General features: G+C 42.3%; 1 protein-coding gene across 2 annotated transcripts in view; it reads left to right on the top strand.

Moving 5' to 3' along the window:
- The window catches only part of adcy8 (adenylate cyclase 8 (brain)), a 120,041-nt gene that overhangs the window by 54,189 nt on the left and 42,479 nt on the right, over positions 1-23,373 (top strand). The window contains exons 6-9 of one of the 2 annotated variants that reach the window (XM_055634162.1): positions 5,697-5,855; positions 6,815-7,085; positions 21,201-21,398; positions 21,888-21,988. In XM_055634162.1, the coding sequence (XP_055490137.1) occupies positions 5,697-5,855; positions 6,815-7,085; positions 21,201-21,398; positions 21,888-21,988 (729 nt within the window). The remainder of the gene's footprint in view (positions 1-5,696; positions 5,856-6,814; positions 7,086-21,200; positions 21,399-21,887; positions 21,989-23,373) is intronic. The other variant, XM_055634163.1, reaches the window with a different exon arrangement.

Here is a 23,373-nt window from a genome sequence, read left to right on the forward strand (position 1 = left end):
GATATATATATATATATCCATAGATAGACACAAAATGCTGGAGTAACTCAGTGAGACAGGCAACGTCTCTGGAAATGATCACCCACTTTATGTTTGTTCTCGCTGATGTATAAGAGTCCAAACGTAGACTGGGCGATCGTTTCGCTGAACACCCTCACTGGACCTAGCTGAACTCCCGGTTGCCAAACACTTTAATTCCCCTTCCCATTCCCACAAAGACCTTTTTATCCTCGGCCTCCTCCATTGTCAGAGTGAGGCTAATTGCAAATTGGAGGAACAGCATCTCATATTTCGCTTGGGCAGCTTACAACCCAGTGGTATGAATATTGATTTTTCTAACTTCAAGTAGCCCCTGCACTCCCTCTCCCTCAATCTCTCTCCCACTCAAGTTGCATTAAGTTCCCGTTTTCACCTAGCAAACAGCTGCATCACTGTCTGTATCTCTTATTTCCCTTTCCCCTGACGAGTCTGAAGAAAGGTCTTGACCCAAAACGTCACCCATTCCTTCTCTCCAAGGATGCTACCTGTCCCGCTGAGTCACTCCAGCATTTTGTGTCTATCTTTGGTTTAGACCAGCATCTGCAGTTCCTTCCTACCCATATATATCCTTCATTATCCTTCTTTTAAAGAATGTCATTGTCCTATCTGGGAGACATGACAATAAACTCTCTTGACCTGATCTAGTAGTAATAGCAGCAAGCTGAACAGATTTTCAAGTAAAGGTGTTTAATTAACACCACTCCTTTGAAGTACGAGTTGATATTTCCAGATACTGTTTAAATATTGATTCCAGACATTTACTTCAACAAGTTTTTCAAGATCCCACTGACAGAAAGCACAATTGGCACCATAATGCCTACTCAGGTGATATTTTACACATACATGTCCTCCCATGAATACATTAGGGTTCCGTTCCTCCGAACAGTTCACAAGACAGAAAAGTGGTTGCCCAGCAATATATTTAAATGAAAACATAAGCCAACCAGGCATGTAGTTAAACCAGGCATTTAACTCAACCATTCAGATTACTCTACAAGATGCAATGACGTTGCCACAAGCTGAGACCACACTATGCCTGCAGCAAACATCCTGCTGGTCTCCCAAATGCTTGCTCGTATGTACAAGCTGTCCATGCCTCATACGTTTGTAACCTGGGGAGGACCTGATTTAGAGCACATAGAGTGAACAGTGCATCACAACAGAAGATAGGCACAAATAACAGTAGTAACTCAGCGGGACTGGCAGCATCTCTGGAGAGAAGGAATTGGTGGCATTTCAGGTCGCAACCCTTCTTCAGACTCCTCCGCCTAGCGGAGTTGGTCCTCACCCTCAAAAACTTCACGTTTCACTCCTCCCATTTCCTCCAAACACAAGGCGTAGCTATGGGCACACGCATGGGCCCCAGCTACGCCTGCCTCTTTGTCGGGTACATTGAACAATCCTTGTTCAATACGTACCAGGGCCCCATCCCCGACCTCTACCTCCGTTACATTGACGACTGCTTTGGGGCCACCTCCTGCACCCACACACAACTGACTGACTTCATCCACTTCACCACCAACTTCCATCCGGCACTCCAATACACCTGGACCATTTCCGACACTTCCCTACCATTCCTTGACCTCACCATCTCCATCGCAGGGGACAGACTTCTGACCGACATACACTACAAATCAACTGACTCACATGGCTATCTGGACTACACGTCTTCCCACCCTGCTGCCTGTAAAGACTCCACCCCCTACTCCCAATTCCTCCACCTACGCCGCATCTGCTCCCAGGATGAGACGTTCCACACCAGGGCATCTGAAATGTCCTCGTTCTTCAGGGAACGGGGATTCCCCTCCGCCACCACAGATGAGGCTCGCACCAGGGTCTCATCCATACCCCGCAACACTGCTCTCCCTCCCCATCCCCGCACTCGCAACAAGGGCAGAGTCCCCCTAGTCCTCACCTTTCACCCCCACCAGCCGGCAAATACAACAAATAATCCTCTGCCATTTCCGCCACCTCCAACGTGACCCCACCACTCGCCACATCTTCCCATCTCCCACATGTCTCCCTTCCGCAAAGACCGCTCCCGCCGCAACTCCCTTGTTAATTCTTCCCTTCCCTCCCGTACCACCCCCTCCCCGGGCACTTTCCGTTGCAACCGCAAGAAATGCAACACCTGTCCCTTCACCTCCCCCCTTGACTCCATTCAAGGACCCAAGCAGTCGTTCCAGTTGCGACAAAGGTTCACCTGTATCTCCTCCAACCTCATCTACTGCATCCGCTGCTCTAGATGTCAGCTGTTTTACATCGGGGAGACTAAGCGGAGGTTGGGCGATCGTTTCGCCGAACACCTCCGCTCAGTCCGCAATAACCTACCTGAACTCCCAGTGGCTCAGCACTTCAACTCCCCCTCCCATTCCCAATCCGACTTCTCTGTCCTGGGTCTCCTCCATTGCCAGAGTGAGCAACACCGGAAATTGGTGGAACAGCACCTCATATTCCGCCTGGGTTGCTTGCGTCCGATGGCATGAACGTTGAATTCTCCCAGTTTTGCTAGCCCTTGCTGTCTCCTCCCCTGCCTTAACCCTCGAGCTGTCTCCTCCCATCCCCCCGCCCTCGGGCTCCTCCTCCTCCCTTTTTCCTTCCTTCTCCCCCCCACCCCCCACCAGTCTGAAGAAGGGTTTCGGCCCGAAACGTCACCTATTTCCTTCGCTCCATAGATGCTGCTGCATCCGCTGAGTTTCTCCAGCATTTTTGTGTACCTTCAGACTAGTCAGGGGGAAGGGAAACGAGAGATATAGATGATGATGTAGCGAGATAAAGAATAATGAATGAGCAGCGAGAGAGGATGTTGCAGAACTCTTGTCATAGAGAGGAGAACTTCTTCAAAGGAGACTTACCTTGAGGAGATTGAATCAATGGAAGGTGCATTGCAGCTAATTATGAAAACAAGCTGACTTAAGTGAGGAAGGACAGGCTGACACAAAGTGTTAGACTAGAAGAATGATATCCTCTGGTTTCCTCAAGTTAATGATACCTTTAGTTTCCCCCTCCCTGACTCTCAGTCCCATGAAGGGTCTCGACCCGAAACATTACTTATTCAATTTCTCCAGAGGTTACTCCAGCATTTAGTGTCTATCTTCAGTGTAAACCAGCATCTGTCATTCCTTCCAACACAAAATTATTTCAGCAGTCACTTTAAAATCAGCATTACAGCGGTCACAGTGGCACAGCGGTAGAGTTGCTGCCTTACAGCGAATGCAGTCCTGGAGACCCGGGTTCGATCCGGACTACGGGTGCTGTCTGTACGGAGTTTGTACGTTCTCCCCATGACCTGCGTGTGTTTTCCCCGAGATCTTCGGTTTCCTCCCACACTCCAAAGGTGTGCCAGTTTGTAGGTTAATTAGCTTGGTAAATGTATAAATTGTCCCTAGTGTGTGTAGGATAGTGTTAATATGCAGAGATCGCTGGTCGGCGCAGACCCAGTGGGCCAAAGTGCCTGTTTCCATGCTATATCACTAAACACTGAGCTAGATACGGCACTCTATTCAAAGCCGGCACCACAGGCATCACAGGGCACATAAAACTAGATACAGATAAGATTGTTTGCAAGCCTTGACCATCCTCTGCCCTAAAGCATCAGGAACTGGATGGGCTAGAACAAAATGTTGCACTTATTCAAAGAACAACCACAGCAGGCTGGCCATGCTCTTTGTGGCTGGTCCTAAAGGATGCACAACAATGCAGTTGTATGGAGAGAACAAGGTCATACTAAATTAAAATTAAGCCATAGATGAGACAACATCCACTTTCAAAAGAATTTCATGCAGAGTTGGCCGAATCAAATGTATTCACAAAATTGGACACCTCACGTCAGCTGTATGACTCTGTATCAACATGCATGACTGCAGGAGTGTTCTTGCACATAAGGAGCCCTATATAATCAAGACCAAGATTTTCTTGGCCACAATGGGTAAAATCGTGCAAGTGTGGCAATTTTCTTTCCAAAATCACCTGTTCCTTATCATAATCAGAGAAGAACATCTTCCAATTTTGAAGAAGATTCTCAGGGGATTGGATGAACACAATGCAAAATTGAAGTGTAGCAGTGCATATTTTTACGTTGAAATGTACTGAGCCCTTTTTATGAAGGCTACCGTCAGTGCACTACAACCAACGAAGGAAATGTTGCGGTTGTAGGAAATAAAGAACATAGAGCATAGAACAGTACAGCAGAGCAACAGGGCCTTTGGCCCACAATGTCCATGCCAAACATAATGCCAAGTTATATATATATATATACACACGGGAAGCAGCGCTAAATCCAGCTCAACTCTGCCTTTGAACCCACCAGCCCTACCTGGACTTACGGGAACAATGGCCCAGGCTTACAGCCAGCGCGGAGAAGCAGCCCATTTCTGCCTATCAACTCTGCCTATCTCGCCAGGTTAACCTACAGCCCTGCCTGGAATGACAGGACACCATCACGGAGCCATGGAGTTAGCGCTGCTTCTACATGATGGCTGTAAGCCTGGGCCGTCGATCCCGTAAGTCCAGGCAGGACTGGTAGGTTAACAGGCAGAGTTGAGCTGGATTTAGCGCTGCTCCGCACTGGCTGTGGGCCTGGGAGCGCTGCTCCCGTCTGACTCACGACGTCTCTGGCCGCCCCCAGATAGGGGAGGGGATCACTCGAGAGGGGACGGGTATGGTCCAGTGGCGGTTCGGCAGCGTTTGCGGCGCCGGAGACCCGGGATCGACCCTGGCTGCGGATAAGACGCAGATATGTGTCCATTCTGCGGCATGGCTGCCAAGAGTGTTTTCGCTGGTGCCCTATGTCCTGGGCATGCGCAGCCGGAATACAGAACTTGCTTATTTGCCTTTTACATTTTTTTTTAAAGTAATACATTCTACATAACTGGAGTTAAATGTAAATGTTATGCAACTGTTGTATCCAAATGAAATATTCCTACTAGTTGGAAAATGAATGGAGTCAAAACTACACTGTGTGAATCACCCCCTGAGTTTCTCCAACATTTTTGTTACCTTCGATTTTCCAGCATCTGCAGTTCCATCTTAAACAAACTGTGAATATTTGCACAGTGAAGCCTAAAATATTTATTTGTCTTTTCTTTTAATGAAGAGATTAACCTGTATCAATGATAGGCACAAAGTGCTGAAGTCATCCCCCTGTCCCACTTAGGAAACCTGAACGGAAACTTCTGGAGACTTTGCGCCCCACCCAAGGTTTCCGTGCGGTTCCCGGAGGTTGCAGGTGGTTGCCGGAGGTTGCAGGTATTGGAAGCAGGTAGGGAGACTGGCAAAAACCTCTGGGAACCTCCGGGAACCGCATGGAACCTTTGGGCGGGGCGTAAAGTCTCCAGAGGTTTCTGTTCAGGTTTCCTAAGTGGGACAGGGGCATAACTCAGCGGGTCAGGTAGCATCCCTGGAGAAAAAGGATGGGTGACGTTTCGATTTGGGAAATGTCTTCAATCCCTACCTGAAACACCACCCATTCTTTTTGTCCAGAGATGCTGCCTGAGCCACTGAGTAACTCCAATACTTTGTGTCTATCTTTGGTATAAACCAACATCTGCTGTTCCTTTCTACACATGTTAGCCTGTATCTATTTGCACAATATCATGTAATGATTCCGTAGAAGGTTTTATTGCTTGAAAACCTATAATTATTGTTTTCTTTGATAGATATGTGAGAGTTCATACAAAACATGAGATTGACATGCGTATAGGCATACACTCCGGGTCTGTACTTTGTGGAGTTCTCGGGCTTCGAAAATGGCAGTTTGACGTCTGGTCCTGGGATGTTGATATTGCAAACAAGCTGGAGTCTGGCGGAATCCCTGGGTAAATATCATGACCTTTACCCAACCTATAAGCATTTCAATCTTATAGAGTCATCATCATCGGTGGTCACTCGAATCGAGTATGACTGTCCTCTTTTGGGAGGACGCCTGTGCATGACTTTGTTTAACGTGGGGAGACTGGTGCACAGACAGCCACCACACAGTTCTTGACAGATCTGGGTCAGGATCCAGTGGTATGGAATCCAAGATGACTGGGGACCCTTTTCTGCTGCAGCCTTCATCTGCCTTCCAAGCCATTGTGACACTCCATTAAAATCAGCCATCATCCTCCGTCTGTTCCACCGTTGAGGCCTTGGTTGGATTGCTCTTTGTCAGGGACCTCCCCCTCGACTTTACCACCATAGGTGGCCCTACCACGAGCATAACTCCAGACAGCATCGCTCTCAGGACTTCCGGACCACACAAGCTTCTCCACTATGACAAGGTGGCAATCCACGGAGAAGAGTCATAGTCACAGACTCATACTGTGTGGAAACAGGCCTTTCAGCCCAACTTGCCCACATGGACCAACATGTCCCATCAATGCTAGTCCCACCTGCCTTTGATTGGCCTATATCCCTCTAAACCTGTCCTATCCATATACCCATATAAGTGTTTCTTAAACATTGCGATAGTACCTGCCTCGCCTACCTCCTCCCACCACTCGTCCCATTCACCCACCACCCTTTGTTTGGAAAAACTACCCCTCCAAGTCCCTATTAAATATTTCCACCCTCACCTTAAACCAACATCCTCTGATTCTTGTTTTCCCTACACTGGGCAAGAGACTCCGTGCGTCCACCTCTGTGCGCCCACCTAATCCTCTTATAATTTTGTACACCTCTACAAGATATCATCCGATGATCAATTCAAAAACAAACATATTTGTTATTAAGTTTCTGAGGGAGCAGATTTCTTGCTGGGATCTAGATGTGTTTTCTCTCACTTGGTGTTTTGCAGGAGGATTCATATCTCCAAAGCAACACTGGATTGTCTAAACGATGATTATGAGGTGGAAGAAGGGCACGGCAAAGAGAGGAATGAGTTTCTGAGGAAACATAACATTGAGACATATCTGATAAAGCAGCCAGAAGAAAGCCTACTAACTCTTCCCGAGGACATTATGAAAGAGTCCAGTACAACCTGTGACACAAAAAATAGCGTCGCTACATTCACCGAAGGTTCCTGGAGTCCTGAGCTTCCTTTTGATAATATTGTTGGAAAACAGAACGTAAGACAACTTTTAAATGATAACATTTCTCAGGTTTTACGGTTTGGTGCAGTTTGTGTATCATAATTGTTTGCATAGCATAAAAGCGATCATTTTCTCTTGAAATCCTGCAACCATCCTTGGTTCGTCTATTATACAAAAGGTTTGCGTACCTTATCCCTGATCACTGCTTCCAGACTGAGACCTGACTTTGCCCATAAAAGCAACCTTTTCTTCTGCACTTTCTGCAGTGCCTCTATTGCAGTGTTTCGGTAGAGTTGGATGCTAAAGAGGACATTGCCTCGAAATTAGATCAGGAAGCACATGTTCAGGAGCAATGTGAAATTAAACTTCATTGAAATATGAGGTATATAAAGGGAAATCATTGATCCTAAAATCACCAATTCATTGATCCTGACATTAAAGGCAGACGATGGAATAACTCTGGAGAAAAGGAATAGTGTGAGTTACTTCAGCATTTTGTGTCTATCTTTGGTGTAAACTGGCATCTGCAGTTCCTTCCTACTGATTTCATCTGATCCTGATATTATCCTCACTGTTTTGATCCTGACTATATTCCTCTTCTGATCCTTCTCACAATCCTAACCTGAACCCACACTTCGAATCCATGCCGGATGAAAAGTGTTTTGATATCTGTCTGCTTATAAAATAAGTAAACTAGTACATCATGTACAGAGAAAGATGGCTGCACACACACTCATGTTCGAATCAAAAACAGGAATGATTTATTTCCGTCAAAGGTCACTGACTGATTTACTGAGCATGTGCGAAAATGAGTACAACTTATATGCATAAATTACATGGATATTGTCACATCCTTTCTTTTTTGACAATTTGGGATTACATTTCTGACGATCCCAAAACATTGTAAACAAACACTTTTCATAATATTACACCGTAGTAATATGGTTTAACTTAACAGAATTAAACAACTGTTCTCTTATTTCACAATTTCAATCATAGTCACACTTGTGACATTTCAATAACATAAACTAAGCAGATAGGTCCATCACAGCAAAACACATTACTTTGTGACATAATCGACGTACCTTTCTGGCGGTCTGACAGCTCGACCTGCCCTAGTCTTTGTGATGGTGTTTCTTTCAGGAAGGTCTTTCTTTTCAGTGTGTACATTCTGTGCATCACTTCTAGTTTCTTCTCTTGTGTCACTTTGTTTTTGTTTTGCTTTCTCTGTGTTAACAATTTCACGAGTTGCCTCTTTTTCCTGTGATGCATGTTGTGTTGGTCTTTTCCATGTCAGCTGAGGTTGCAAAGGTGTCCCAGTCTTCTACACGCCTGGTGGTTTCTCTGGAGTTTTGTGTGGAGGTAGTTCTCCGGTCTTCTTCAGATCCACTCGGTTACGTCAGATTAGCAGTCCTGACTCTGTCTCGACTTCATATGATCTCGCATCCAATCATCTCTGAACTGTTGGTCTCTGCCGTCTGGTTTCTTGGTTTCTTGGTTTCTTGGTTTCTTGGTCCTCCAAAATATTCCAAATGGAATTTAAACTAGAGGTGGTGAAGGGAGGGCTTAAGCCAGAAAGAGTTATTGGGAAGAAAGAGCTACTTTAAATTTAGTTGCATCTGGTTGGGTAACTATAGTTGGGTGGAGTTTATTCCATGCTTTAATTATGCAGGGGAAGAACGAATTGCAGTATACATCTGTCTTTGTAGCTGGGATCACAAATTGGATTGAATGCCCTTGTCTGCTCCTAATTGGTTTGGGTTTGGTGTAGGTCTTGTACTCTATGTCGAGCTGACCATTTAACATTTTGTAAAAACAGGTCAAACGGTGAGCTTCACGTCTGTCTTGGAGAGGGTTCCACCTCAGAGAATTCAGAAGTTTGGTGACACTCGCTTCTCTCTCATAGGTGTTAGTAACAAATCGAGCTGCCTGTCTTTGGACACGTTCGATGGAAGAAATGTTTTTATTTGTGTATGGGTCCCGTGCTGCAACTGCGAGGGTGAAGTAGAGCTTCTCCTTGACAGAAGTTGAACAATGATGAAAGTTGCGCCTCAGAAAGTTTAGGACACCTGTTGCTTTCACCGTTGCATGATGAGTCTGACCATTCCAATGCAGATCATTCTGCAATTTGATGCCAAGATACTTGGTTTGTTTGGATTCTTCAAGGATGGCACCAAGTATATTGTAAGATGTTTCGCCTGGGTTCCTCTTTCTGGTGACACGCATAGTTTCACATTTGGAAGGGTTGAACTGCATGCCCCATTATTGTGACCACTCAACTATAATATCGAGATCCTTATGGAGAGCATCTTCATCATCAGCTGACTTAATTGGACGGTACAGCAAACAATCATCAGCGAAAAGTCTGGTCGTACTTGCGACTTTTTCATGGATGCCATTTATGCAAAGCAAAAATAGGTGTGGGCCAAGTACTGTGCCCTGAGGTGTACCACTCAACACTGGATGCCAATTGGAGCTCTTTCCGTTCACACACACACGCTGAAGATGTTTTGTCAGGAAACTGGAAATCCATTGTTTCGTGTTGGAACGAATACCATAGAAGTCAAGCTTCCGAAGCAGCCCCTGGTGTGGGATGACATCAAATGCTTTAGAAAAGTCCAACACAACTAAATCCGTGATGACGTTACTATCAAGGTGCTTGGCCAGGTAATTTGTCGTCAGAATAAGCTAAGACTCGCATGGTCTATGCCTCCTAAATGCATGTTGGTTGTCAGCAATAATGTTATGTTTGCTCACGTGTCGCATCAGATTACTATCAATTAAATGCTCCAGCTATTTGCAACAAGTACTTGTTAATGAAGCAGGACGATAATTCGCTGGGTTAGTGGTTGAACCCTTCTTAAAGAGAGGAGTGATGTTAACCTTCCTCCAATCCAGCGGAACATCACCTGAGTCAAGCGATTGTTGGAAAATGAACTGCAAAACTGGAGCCAGTTCTTCGGCTGCGATCTTGAGGGCTTGATTCTGTATCTGATCTGGTCCAATTGCTTTTGTGGTATTGATGTTGAGCAATAACATCTTGACACCTTCAACCTCCTGGTTTGAGTCTTATGACATCACCTTCCAGGATTGGCAAATCCTTGGCATGTTGGAAAATGAACTCACTGTGGTGTCAGTGAGGTATGCTCAGGAGCGCATATGTGCTAGATGCATGTCTTTCCCCTTTACCCACTTGATTTCGATGTCATAGTGTAGCATCCTCATCATCATGCCCTGGAGACGTCTTGGTGCTCTATGCAGAGGCTTTTTGACTATGACTTCCAATGGCTTGTGGTCACTGTCAGCGATCACTCTCTGTCCACAGGTGTACTGATGGAAGCGATCGAGAGCAAACACTATTGCTAGTGCCTCCTTTTCAATCTGAGCATATCTCTGCTCGGTTGGCGTCAATGCTCGTCTCACATAGGACAGTGGTTGTCCCTTCTGCATTAGTGTTGCACCTAGACCTGACTTGCTCGCATCACATTGCATGGTCAGCTGTTCGTCTGATGCGTAGTACACCGGGATTGGTGCTGTTGTCAACAGCTCCTTGATCTTTGACATTGCTGTCATGTTCTGATGACTATTCCTACTCTGTATCCTTGTGGGTCAATCTCCTCAAAGGCTCGAATGTGTTTGACAACCTTGCCAGGAATCTTGCCAAATAGTTTACACTGCCTTGAAATCTTTGGATTTCTGTTGGAATGGTAGGGTTGGGCATCTCTAGGATAGCTTGGATCTTCTTTGGATCTGGTTTCAAGCCACAATCTGTAATTATATGTCCTAGAAATGTGATACACATAGTTTTCACCACCGACTTCTTCCGGTTCAGCTTGATGCCTCTGTCTCTGCATCGCTGAAGATGTTGCAGTCTTGCATCATGATTCCTTTCTGCATCTTCTCTGGTGTCCCCTACTCCAAATAGGATGATGTCATCTGCAACACATTCCACTCCCTTTAATCCTTCTAGGGTTTGTTGCAGCCTCTTCTGATAAGATCTCTGCACTTACTTTCAGTCCAAATGGTAACCTCTTCCAGCGATAGCTCCCAAAAGGGGTGTTTATGGTTGTTATGAGACTCCTCTCCTCATCTAGTTCGCAGTGGAGATATCCTGACTTCAGATCGAATTTGGAAAAACCTTCACCTTGGACCGCTCAGGGAGTACATCCTCTATGACTGGTAGTCTGTGGATCTCCTTTTTTAGGACTTTGTTGAGGGGTCGAGGATCTATGCAGAGCCTCAACTCTGTGTTGTCCTTTTTCTCCGTATCGACCAGCCTGCTACACCATTCAGTCGGTTCTTTGACTTTAATCAAGATGTCCTGCTCGACCAGCTTCATGAGGCCATTCATGACCTTCTCTTTCATGGCTATAGGTACCAGCGTTGCAGAACACTGTGATGGGGTCACATCCTCCGTCCTAGTTATCAACTTGACCTTGCCAGGCAGTCTCCCAGGTCTTTCGTCGTCAAAGACATCTTTGTATTTCTTGAGTAACGAGTCAGCCTCGCTAACAGCATTCAGGCTCTTGAAGTTCTCGTAGTGCATCTGTTGTGCAGCTTTGCCGCTCAGGAACGGTGTGAGCCAGCCTTCCTCTATCACTATGAAGTGAACCCGGTACTTCTTGTTGCTCGTCTTGTTCCAGAGTAAGACTTTCGCCTTACCTTCCACCAGCAGGTTGGATCCGTTGTACATCTTTAAGGTGATTTTCTCTCATCTAATGTCCTCTTTGGTGGGTACAAGATGCTTGGGAATCACATTAATACTGGCACCAGAGTCAATCTGAAACTTGATGGCTGCTATATTGCTGACCTGCAACTCAGCGAATAGGCCTGAAGAGAAATTCACAGACCCTGTGTCGGAAATGGACGTTGTGTCACATGTCAGATGTGCAGACCCTGTTTCGGCATGCTCTCCTTCCTCTCCTTCCTCTGCTTGCAGCAGCAGGCAAAGTGGTTTTGACATCCGCGTCTGTTGCAGTCCTTCCCATACGCTGGGCATTTCTCCTTCCTATGCTTGTGCATCCTTGCACAGAACTTGCACTTTACTAGTCCCTGATTCTTTCTCTGCGAAGGAGCATCAACCATATTTTCCCTTGGTTTGAATTGTTCCACCTTGTGTATTGTCAGCTCTTCGCCGATGACCTGCATTCTTGCTGCTGTTACCTCCAAGGATTTACATATGTCCACAGCCCCTGAGGTGTCAGATTCCTCTTCTGAAGGAGTGTCTTCCTAGTTGACTGGTCTGCAATACCAATGACGATGCGATCTGGAATGAGGCTTTCTCTCAGGCACTCACAGAAGTTGCATGTTTTAGCAAGCTCCTTCAGCTCTGCAACATACAATTCAATGCTTTCCCCAGACTTCTGGTCTCGTTTATTGAAGACAAATCTTTCAGAGGTTTCATTCGTCTCTCCTATGATGATGGTAGACATCTTATCGATGATGACTTTCACATCTGTCTCATCTGCTACCATCTCGAATGTCAGGGTATTGTAGATTCCCATGCCCTCCGGTCCAAAAGTATGCAGGAATACTGCTTTTTGATACTATTTCTCCTTCTTTTCTAGTTCTGATATCATTGCATAATTTTCATACAATTGTTTAAACATTTTCCACTCTTCCACCCTATTCTCTTTGAGCTTTAGATTGGGTGGTGGAGCCACATGGCAAGATGGACTGCCCTGTGCCATTTTGAAATATCAGCGTATTCCCTCGCTCTTACTAGCTTATTTTATCTTTAAGCAGTCTCTCGCAGCACGTCGTTTTAAACTTCGACTCCCACAGTGCTGATTTACACGCAGCGTCTTATCTTTGTGTGCACTGACCTGCATTCACTCATGCATGCAGCAGTCCGGTCGCTGAGACAATGAAACATTGATTCCTGAAAGCTTTTCAAAGCATTTTTTCTAATCATCATAGTGTCCATTTGGTTCACAAATGTTCACTTTCACCGCTGCTACCATGTTTTGATATCTGTCTGCTTATATTATAAAATAAGTAAACTAGTACATAATGTACAGAGAAAGATGGCTGCACACACACTCATGTTGGAATCAAAAACAGGAATGATTTATTTCCATTTCAAAGGTCACTGACTGATTTAATGAGCATGTGCGAGAATGAGTACAGTTCATATGCATAAATACATGGATATTGTCACAAAGAGTTTTCTCGTCTCTGACCCTCCCCACAATCATGGAGCCCCCCTATGGTCATCTAACATGGGTCCTCTAATTTGATGTCCATTGTGTACTCTGGAATAGTGTGTGAAAGATGGCTATTTACTAAAGTTAGGCCTGTCATTAACACATGACATCTTGAATCTGAAAAAAGTGGATCAAGATGATTGAGAACAGTGTGCAAGAAATTATCTACATGAACTTCAGCAAGGCCTTTGACAAGATACCTCATGGTTAAATCACATGGGATCCAGGGTGAGCTTGTCAATTGGATATAAAATTGGCTTGAAAATAGTAGTCAGAATGTGATTCAAACTAGAAGCCTTCAATAGGTTGTGTACCATTGGAATTGGCACCAGGCCTACCGTTGTTCACTATTTTTATTAACAGTTTGAATGTGAATGTAGGTATAAGGCTTAGTAAGTTTGTACATTTTGCAATAGGATCATAAAATTGCAGAAAGCTGGGTGGTGGAGAATGGAAGGTGTTGTTTTTCTAGCAATTATTGATTCATCTACACTGTTTCATCCACCAGACTGAATTCAAGAACCATTTTCCAGTAACGGTGGTGTTGTAAATGAAGAAAGAGAGGGGAACATGATTTAAACATTTTGCCGAAAATTACAGTGAGAGTCTATTTTGCTATTATTACAAGCATCAGTCATTTACTTGCATGTAATAGTCAAATATTCTCTCAGTGTGTCATAAGCAGATCTTTAGTGATTGGCGTTAAAGTATGAACCCTTTGTTCTTTTGTCCTGAGGTATTCTTTCTGGATGCTGTTCAAATAATTTAATTGTTGTTGGACACAGTTAGTTATTGACCCACAATCCAGTTGCTGATCAATTCAGTCAGCATTAATTTCCAAACTGACATTTGATAATGTCAAAAATAGACAAAAATGCTGGAGAAAATCCGCGGGTGAAGCATTTAACTCGGCAGGTGAGGCATTGATAATGTCAAAATGTGGTAGAAATGAAAGGAAAGTTGCAAATGCTAAAAGTCCAAAAAAGTAAACATGAGAAATGTACCAATCAAGGAAATTTAGAAAGAGGTTTTGGATGGGGAGTCATTATGGGATATAGTAGAATCTGGGTGTCAGCTGTATTTACAAGTGGTAATGGAAGTATGGCACAGAATAATGACAAATGTTTCTGTAATTGGATAGTTATATGGACGAGAAAGGAATGGAGGGTTATGGTCTGAGCGCAGGTATATGGGACTAGGGGAGAATACGTGTTCGGCACGGTCTAGAAGGGTCGAGATGGCCTGTTTCCGTGCTGTAATTGTTATATGGTTATATGGTTAAATGTGTGTCACAAAAGTGTTTAATAATGATTCTTAAAAAGAATGTATGTGTGACATCAGAACTTGTATTAAAGGTTTATATTCTGTGGCATTTTTCGGAAGGGGAAGGTTGATTAGAAAATAGGTGCAGGAGGAGGCTATTTGTCCCTTTGAGCCAGCACCACCATTCATTGTGATCATGGCTGATCATCCACAATCAGTAACCCGTGTCTGCTTTCTGCTCATATTCCTTGATTCGGCTAGCCCCTAGAGCTCTATCTAACTCTCTTTTAAATTCATCCAGCGAATTGACCTCCGCTGCCTTCTATGGCAGAAAATTCCACAAATTCACAACTCTCTGGGTGAAAACGTTTTTCTCATCTCAGTTTAAATGGCCTCCCCTTTATTCTTAGACTGTGGCCCTTGATTCTGGACTCCCCCAAAATTGGGAATTTTTTTTCCTGCATCTAGATTGTCCAGTCCTTTTATAATTTTATATGTTTCTATACGATTCCCTCTCATCCATCTAAACTCCAGTGAATACAAGCCCAGTCTTTCCAAGCTATCCTCATATGACAGTCCTGCCATCCTGGGGATTAATCTCGTGAACCTACACTGCACTGCCTCAACAGCAAGGATGTCCTTCCTCAAATTAGGAGATCAAAACTGCACACAATACTCCAGACAAATACTCCAGACAAAACTGCACACAATACACTAGTGCCCCGTTCAACTGCAGAGGAACCACTTTACTCCTATACTCAAATAATCTTGTTATGAAGGCCAACATGCCATTAGCTTCACTGCCTGTAGTACCTGCATGTTTACTTTCAGTGACCTTCAAGGACACCCAGGTCTCGTTGCATTTCACTTTTTCCTAATCTGATACAGTAGACAATAGACAATAGGTACAAGAGTAGAGCATTCGGCCCTTTGAGCAAGCACCGCGATTTAATGTGATCATGGCTGATTATCCCCAATCAGTACCCCGTTCCTGCCTTCTCCCCATATACTCTAACTCCGCTATCTTTAAGAACCCTATCTAGCTCTCTCCTGAAAGTATCCAGAGAACTGGCCTCCACCGCCCTCTGACGCAGAGAATTACTCAGCAGAAGGACCTCTTTGCTCCTATACTCAACTCCTCGTGTTATGAAGGCCAATATGCCATTCGCTTTCTTCACTGCCTGTTGTACCTGCATGCTTACTTTCATTGACTGATGAACAAGGACCTCCAGATTCCGTTGTACTTCCCATTGAGATAATAATCTGCATCCTTGTTCTTGCCGCCAAAGTAGATAACCTCACAGTTATCTACATTAAACTGCATCTGCCATGCATCTGCCCACTCACTTAACCTGTCCAAGTCACCATGCAACTTCCTAGCATCCTCTTCGCAGTTCACACTGCCACCCAGATTTGTGTCATCTGCAAATTTGTTAGTGTTACGTTTAATCCCATCATCTAAATCATTAATATATAGGCCCCATCACCAAGCCTTGCAGCACTCCACTCGCCACTGCTTGCCATTCTGACAGGGGCCCATTTATTCCTCCTTTTCGTTCCCTGTCTGCCAACCAATTCTCTATCCATAATAATAATAATAATATAATAATAATAATTTTATTTATAGAGCACTTTAAAAACAAACATAGCTGCAACAAAGTGCTGTACATCACTAATCATTGACAAAAAAGTTAATACACACCAAAAATAACAATCAAAAGAAATAGTAGGAAAAGACATGTAAAATAAAGAAACATCAAAAACACCACAAACAGAAGCAAAGCCTCAGGCATGGTCAAAAGCCAGGGAGTACAAATGCGTTTTAACACTGGATTTGAAGATGGACAGTGAGGGGGCCTGTCTGATGTGCAGCGGCAGGGTGTTCCAGAGTGCCGGAGCAGCAACAGAGAAGGTGTATATATCCATGTCATATATCCTACCCCCAATACCATGTGCTCTAATTTTGCCCATTATGTGGGTCATTATCAAAGGCTTTCTGAAAGTTCAGATACACTACATCCATTGGCTCTCCTTCATCCATTTTATTTCTCACGTCCTCAAAAAATTCCAGAAGATTAGTCAAGCAGGATTTCCCCTTCATAAATCCATGCTGACATGGGCCAATCATTTTACTGCTATCCAAATGTGCCATTATTACTTCTTTAATAATTGACTCCAGCTTTTTCCCCACCACTGATGTCAGGCTAACTGGTCTATAATTCCCCGTTTTCTCTCTCGCTCCTTTCTTGAAAAGTGAGATAACATTAGCACCCCTCCAAACCACGGGAACTGATCATGACAAATGTGTGTTTTGGAGATTTGAGATTTAGTGGGGGAAATAAGAAATAATTGATGAGAGAGCAGAATTTCATTTCATGTTGCTCACGAAGGCTTGATTATGAAGCAGTGTCAGTAGTGCATGAGAAGATACACAGTATCAGCATGCTGCTGTCTGTCCATGAATATAGACAGTGTGGATATGGCTGTCTAGTGGAAAATAATACAGTTCAATAACAGTTCCTGCTTTTTTAACATGGTCATGTGCATGCATCATTTATAAGTAAATATAATTGGTCAGTATTCAATTAATGAAGTCTCTGCATTGTTTTTAAATCTGCATGTTTTATTATTTCAGCTATATAGTGCCTGACAATGTAATGATTTTTACAATAATAAGAATAATCATCTAGTGCTGCATGTTTTAAAAATAAATAAACAAAGGACTATAATATAAAGTGATGATAATTAACATGAATGTACCCTGTACAACTTTTAAGTTGGCTTGTTATGTAGGCATTATAAATTTTATAAGAAGTTTTTAAAGCAAGTAAAAAAAACTGCATTATCTCATTTTGCTGTTTGCAAAGTGGTTTACGAATAACACTATATTAAATTCATGCGTGATTACCTCGTCTATTTTGATCAAGCTTATTTTGTAAGAAAAATTGAGTTTAATCCCGTAGGGTGAAGTAATTCTCTCCTTTATAATTCTTGTGAATATTTTCAACTACGTTGTACTCCTCTGGTCATGGTTGTCCACGATCATTTGAACATTATTCTAGCTCTTTGTTATTTAACAAAACAAAACCCTGACTTGTGGGCTGGAACATATTTCCCTTTCATCTTACAGGCTTGGATTTGACTTCCCTATAATATTACTGAAGTACTGGAAATCTCTCGATTTATGAATTGCAGTTAGCCCATTATTGGAATTTTATAGTGAGGTATTTAACCATAGTTCATAGCAGGAACATAATTATTTAGAAATACAGGTAACCTAAATAAGTGGTCATGCATTGCATCTATCAGAAGGGTAAGAGCCACCCGAGACACATTCACAATAATCAAATGGCAAGCAACGCAAGTAATTTAATAAAAGGAATGACTTCATCTCTGGAGCTTTATGTCACCTTGGTTTAATATTTTGTTACATTTCTACTCCCCTATGCAGTGTTCCAGAATTAAACTTCACACACAGTATGCCCCACTACAAAAAGTAGCCATGTCACCGTTTAGTTTAGTTTAGTTTAGAGATTCAGTGGAACAGGCCCTTCGGCCCACCGAGTCCTTGCTGATCAGTAATTCCTACACACTAACACAGTTCTACACACTAGGGACAATTTACACATACACCAAACCAATTCACCTACAAGCCTGTACGTCTTTGGAGTGTGGGAGGAAACCGGAGATCCAGGTGAAGACCCACGCAGGTCATGGTGAGAACGTACAAATTCTGTACAGATAACACCCGTAGTCAGGATCGAACATGGGTGTCTGGCGCTGTAAGAGTGCAAATCTACCACTGTGCCACCGTGCTGCTCACTGGTTGAACAGCCTTGATCCATAGCTCCTTTCCTTCAATAATATGTTCCAATTTTAACTTCAGAAAAGCCTTTCCTTCACTAGAATCACACTGTCGTGCCCACACTCTCTCTGTCTTTTTATTTTTTATCACTTCTGAGCAAGATGACCAGATTAAATTAAAGACATCTAGATTTGAAACCATTTCTATACCTTGGGTACATTTCAATTTAGATTCCATTTCAATGCCCTGCAACAGTCAGAGCAAATTGACTTAACACAGATTTCTGCTGGTCTGGAATCAACCATCAAGCCTGGAGATGAAATTATTTTGTTCTGCTTTATCAGCCTCCTGAGATGTCACAATATTTGTATATCCCACAGATCATGGTAGTATTCTCAGTGGTGTAGAATATTCAACCAGCAAAACCATTTTGACAAACTTTATGAAAAGGGATATTGCAGCTTCAACCTTTAGTTTGTGTTTCACAAATAATGATGAGCAGACATAACTAAGTTTGTAAAGTGCACGTTTGCTAAACATTGTAAACATGCTTAAAGGTCATTTGACAAGGTTTTCTACTGAGTAATCAGAATTTTTTGAAGATCGGTTCTGTGCTTGTGTGTTGTATAGGGGGCGTCTGCATTTATCCTCTTAACCATAAATTAAGCAAAACTATTTTGGAAAAAGAGAAGTGAATGTATTTACATTTGGTTTCCATCTTAGTTAATTGAGAGAATGGTTGATGATGTACATTATCCTAGCTTTAACTTGTTACTGGCAAATACATGGCATTTAACCATTTGGCTTTAGTGAAAGTTTGGTTTTAGCCAAAATGCTAGGTAAAACATCAACTGAAACATTCTAAGTAATTCATTAAAAAAGTTATGTTAATGTTAATTCATTAAAACAATTAATGTTCACACTGATATCATTCTAAATCCTAAAGCGTAAGCTTCATCTAATAGATATGCTTAATGTTTCAATTTAGACACATAGAAACATAGAAAATAGGTGCAGGAGTAGTCCATTTGGCCCTTCATGCCAAAACCGCCATTCAATATGATTATGACTGATCATCCAAGATCAGTACCCCATTCCCACTTTCTCCTCATATCCCTTGAATCCGTTAGCCCTAAGAGCTATATCTAACTCTCTCTTGAAAACATCCAGTGAATTGACCTCCACTGCCTTCTGTGGCAGAAAATTCCACAGATTCACAACTCTCTGGGTGAAAACATTTTCCTCACCTCAGTCCTAAATGACCTACCCCTTATTCTAAAACTGTGACCCCTGGTTCAGGACTCACCCAACATCGGGAACATTTGATTTGTTCAAAGATAGTTCAAAGATACCGCATGGAAACACACCCTTTGGCCCACCTAGTCGACACCGACCATCAGTCACCCGTTCACACCAGTTCTATGTTATCGCATTTCACAACCACTCCCTACAGTAAATTACACGGCGCAACTTACAAAGTCCAATTAACCTACAAACCCGCACGTCTTTGGGATGTGGAAGAAAACCAGAGTACCCGGAGAAAACCCACACGGTCATAGGGAGAAATTTACGAACTGCACACAGACGGCACCTGAGGTTACGATTGAATCTGAGCCTCTGGCACTGTGAGGCAGCAGATCTAACAGCTGTGCCACTCTACCCCCACTCCTTTTTCATTTCTTAATTTCTTCAGATAAATAATAGAACGCCAAGAACATTGGAATAATTGACCACAAAGTATTAATTCCACCTTTTTAATCTGACCAAATGAAGGTATTTCCAGTCTCTTTTTGGCCATTTTTGAAAATAATGTAAATGATTTCAACCAGAGAACAAAAATGGAAAAAAATGTAGTGGAAAAAAATGCTGATGATTTGTTACTGTCTATTTTGCGCCTTAGTCAGATTTTAGTCTGTATAAAAACCCACAGATACTAATTAAAAAGATGATAATTACTCTAATGATAAAATTTTATAAATGATGTTTGAGTTGCTACTTTCTTCTAGTAGTAAACTTGAAACGTTTCGTCAGAATATTTGATTCAAGAACACCGTTAATATGCATCAACTATAATATAAGGGAATTTTTCCCCATTTGTTTTTTTTTGGTAGCAGAATTCTACAGCACCCACCATTATTCCACCTCCCCTATTCCATTGGTACATTATTCTAACTTTGTACTATTTGAGTCATGATGGATTATTTTCTATTTCAAATATATGATTTGTGCTGTGACTAATCCCTGCCCAAAATGATTTCTCTATGTTTCCAATAATACATTTTTGAAAGTAAAATCCCCACAGAAACAAAAACTATTATTAGAATTGCTGTGCAGAAAAGGCTACAAACTCTTAAATAACATGTACAATTTTCCTCTGGCTGCCACTTCAAAAGCAGCATCAGTCTAATACATTAAAGTAAGTGTTTCTTCTGCATTAACAACAAGCAAAGGACCATCTCTTCCTAAGGGAAACATTTGGAGTTAATTGCATCAAATGTAATCTCTGGTTAGATTGGAGAAGGAAGGAATGAAAATATCTTGAAAAATTTAGCTTATCTAGCATAAGGTTTGGCATTGAAAGCACACTGTCTCGCTAAAATATTAAAGTAACCTGCTGGTTATTTATAGATTTATTGCATGGTATTTGTGATTTGGTGGATAAATAGCAGAAGAGATTTGGTAGTTATTAATTCAAAAAAGGTTATGAATGTCATACTCTGAAAGTAAAAAGAGTACGAGGAAATTAAGGTATTTATTTTCATTCGCGGTTCAGTTGTAGATAATCTCCGCCTTGTCACATGTCCTTTAACTATTCACTCTAATGCAATTGAACAGAGGTCTAGAGGGGTTTATTCTCTTTGCATGTGCTTTCCCTAGACTCTGGCTGCCCTAACAAGAAATTCAATAAACCTGCTTCCAAACCACCTTGCACAAGCTTTGCATGTCCAGTCTGGGCCTGAGGAAATTAACAAGCGAATAGAACATACCATCGACTTAAGGAGTGGGGATAAGTTAAGAAGAGAGCATATCACGCCTTTCTCACTGATGTTTAAAGATTCCAGCCTGGAGGAAAAGGTAGCTGGGCCACAATTACGCATTTTGGCAGCCATAGCAAAAAAAAAGGACACGTTAAATGATACGAAAGATATAACAGCTTTAACAGAAAAGCATAAAATTATTTGAAATTCAAAGAGTAAAGTATTATATTATTGCTTATCTTTCCCATAATGAAGTTGTGTACTGGCGAATAAAATGAATACAGGCTTGATTAAACTGTGAAAGAAAATCTAATTAAAAGCAAAAGTTGTTGATGAAAACAATTCTTTTTTATAGTTCATCCATTGGATTTGTTATTTATTGGATCTTTATTTTAAATCTCCATGTAAAGTAACGCAAAGAATACCATTGGAAACTCAATAGTTGATTTTGAATTGCCGTTGCCCTTCCTGGTCGGCAAAATCTTGCTAATTTCCCAGAACTCCCATAGAAACAGATATATCACTGCAAAGCACCGTGGTGTCTGTGAGACGTGACCTCTTAATGTTTTGTGCTTCTTTCTTACAGTATTCACAGATGCGAGATGAAGTTTTCAAGTCAAATCTGGTGTGTGGTTTTATTGTTCTAATATTTATCTCAACAATACAAAGTTTACTTCCTTTATCAAGGTAAATATTACAAATTATTCTTCCTCCTGAAAGATCAATTGTGTTAGTTATTCTTTTTAGCACATGGTGTAATATAGCATGAATTCCAAAGACGTTCAAGTCAGATCGGGGGGAGTTCCCCCCGCCACGGGTACCATGTAATCCCGTGCTACCAGCTCCATGGTCGGATAGTCTAAACCGTCTCCCCCACCTGGTTTGTCAGGTGAGGAGGGGGCTGTAACTTCTAATAAGCCAACAGCCATCCACACTTCAAGAGAAGTTGCGATCACTGTAGTACATAGCATTGTAAGGAATGGTGATAAAGCACACACACCAAAATCCTATACTTCCAGCGGCGGCAGTCCACAGGAACTGGAGGACAGAGATGTGTGATGCGTCCGTCATCGTTCCCATTGGAAACTAGCACCACTGTGTCGCTAATATTTTCAACGATGATAAATGAATACAGGTTTGTAGGTTAATTGGCTTGGTAAAATTGTAGATTGTCCCTAGTGTGTGTAGGATAGTATCAATGTGCGTGGGCCGCTGGTCAGTGTGGACTTGGTGGACTGAAGGCCCTGTTTCCGCATCGTATCTCTAAACTGTAATATATTAGCAATAAGTGACATCTGGAGGATTTGTTTGCACATTTATTTTCACATTTGTGTGGCAGCAAATGTATTTGAAATGCTTCGTTTTGTGTAACTGAGCAGTTTTAACAAAAAGTCACAAAACTGAGACAAGAATAAACAAAGTATTGGAGTAGCTATAGAAGAGGGATATAAATCAAGAGATGAAATACATTTGCCAAAGTGAAATATTTTGATTACTGTCAATTACTGCAAAGCTAACTGGACATAAACTAAGAACATTTGAAAAATGGGTTTATGAAATACTGTTATCTCTTGTTTACTATTATATAACATGATATCCCAGCCTGACACATTCCTCTTCCCCATCTGTTATCCGCACATCAAGAAAGTAGAAATTCTAGATTAGGACTATATATCTTGTGATATCAGTTCATTAAGTCTACACGTGTATAGGCATGTTGAAGACCAGACATTAGTCTATAAATGAATCTATTAGTTGTTATACTGAACTGGATCTTGTAAGTGTTCAGAACTACGAAAGAACCGGAAATGTCACATATCCATGTACTCCAAAGATGCTGCCTGAGTTACTCCAGCACTGTGTGTCCTTTTTTGCAAACCAGCATCTACAATTCCTTGTTTCTAAGTGTTCAGAACCAACAGGTTAAAGCAAATTTCTGAAGCCCTGTCAAATTTAGTCAAGAATGCTAGTGGCCGATGTGAAATAATCGGATGAGCATTGCAAAACTTCATTTTCTCAATTATAGTTCAGCTCAGCATTTGAATTTAAAAGTACAAGATTGAAATATTCAT

This window comes from Leucoraja erinacea, chromosome 4 (genome assembly GCF_028641065.1).
Source record: "Leucoraja erinacea ecotype New England chromosome 4, Leri_hhj_1, whole genome shotgun sequence".
Taxonomy (NCBI): Eukaryota; Metazoa; Chordata; class Chondrichthyes; order Rajiformes; family Rajidae; genus Leucoraja; species Leucoraja erinaceus.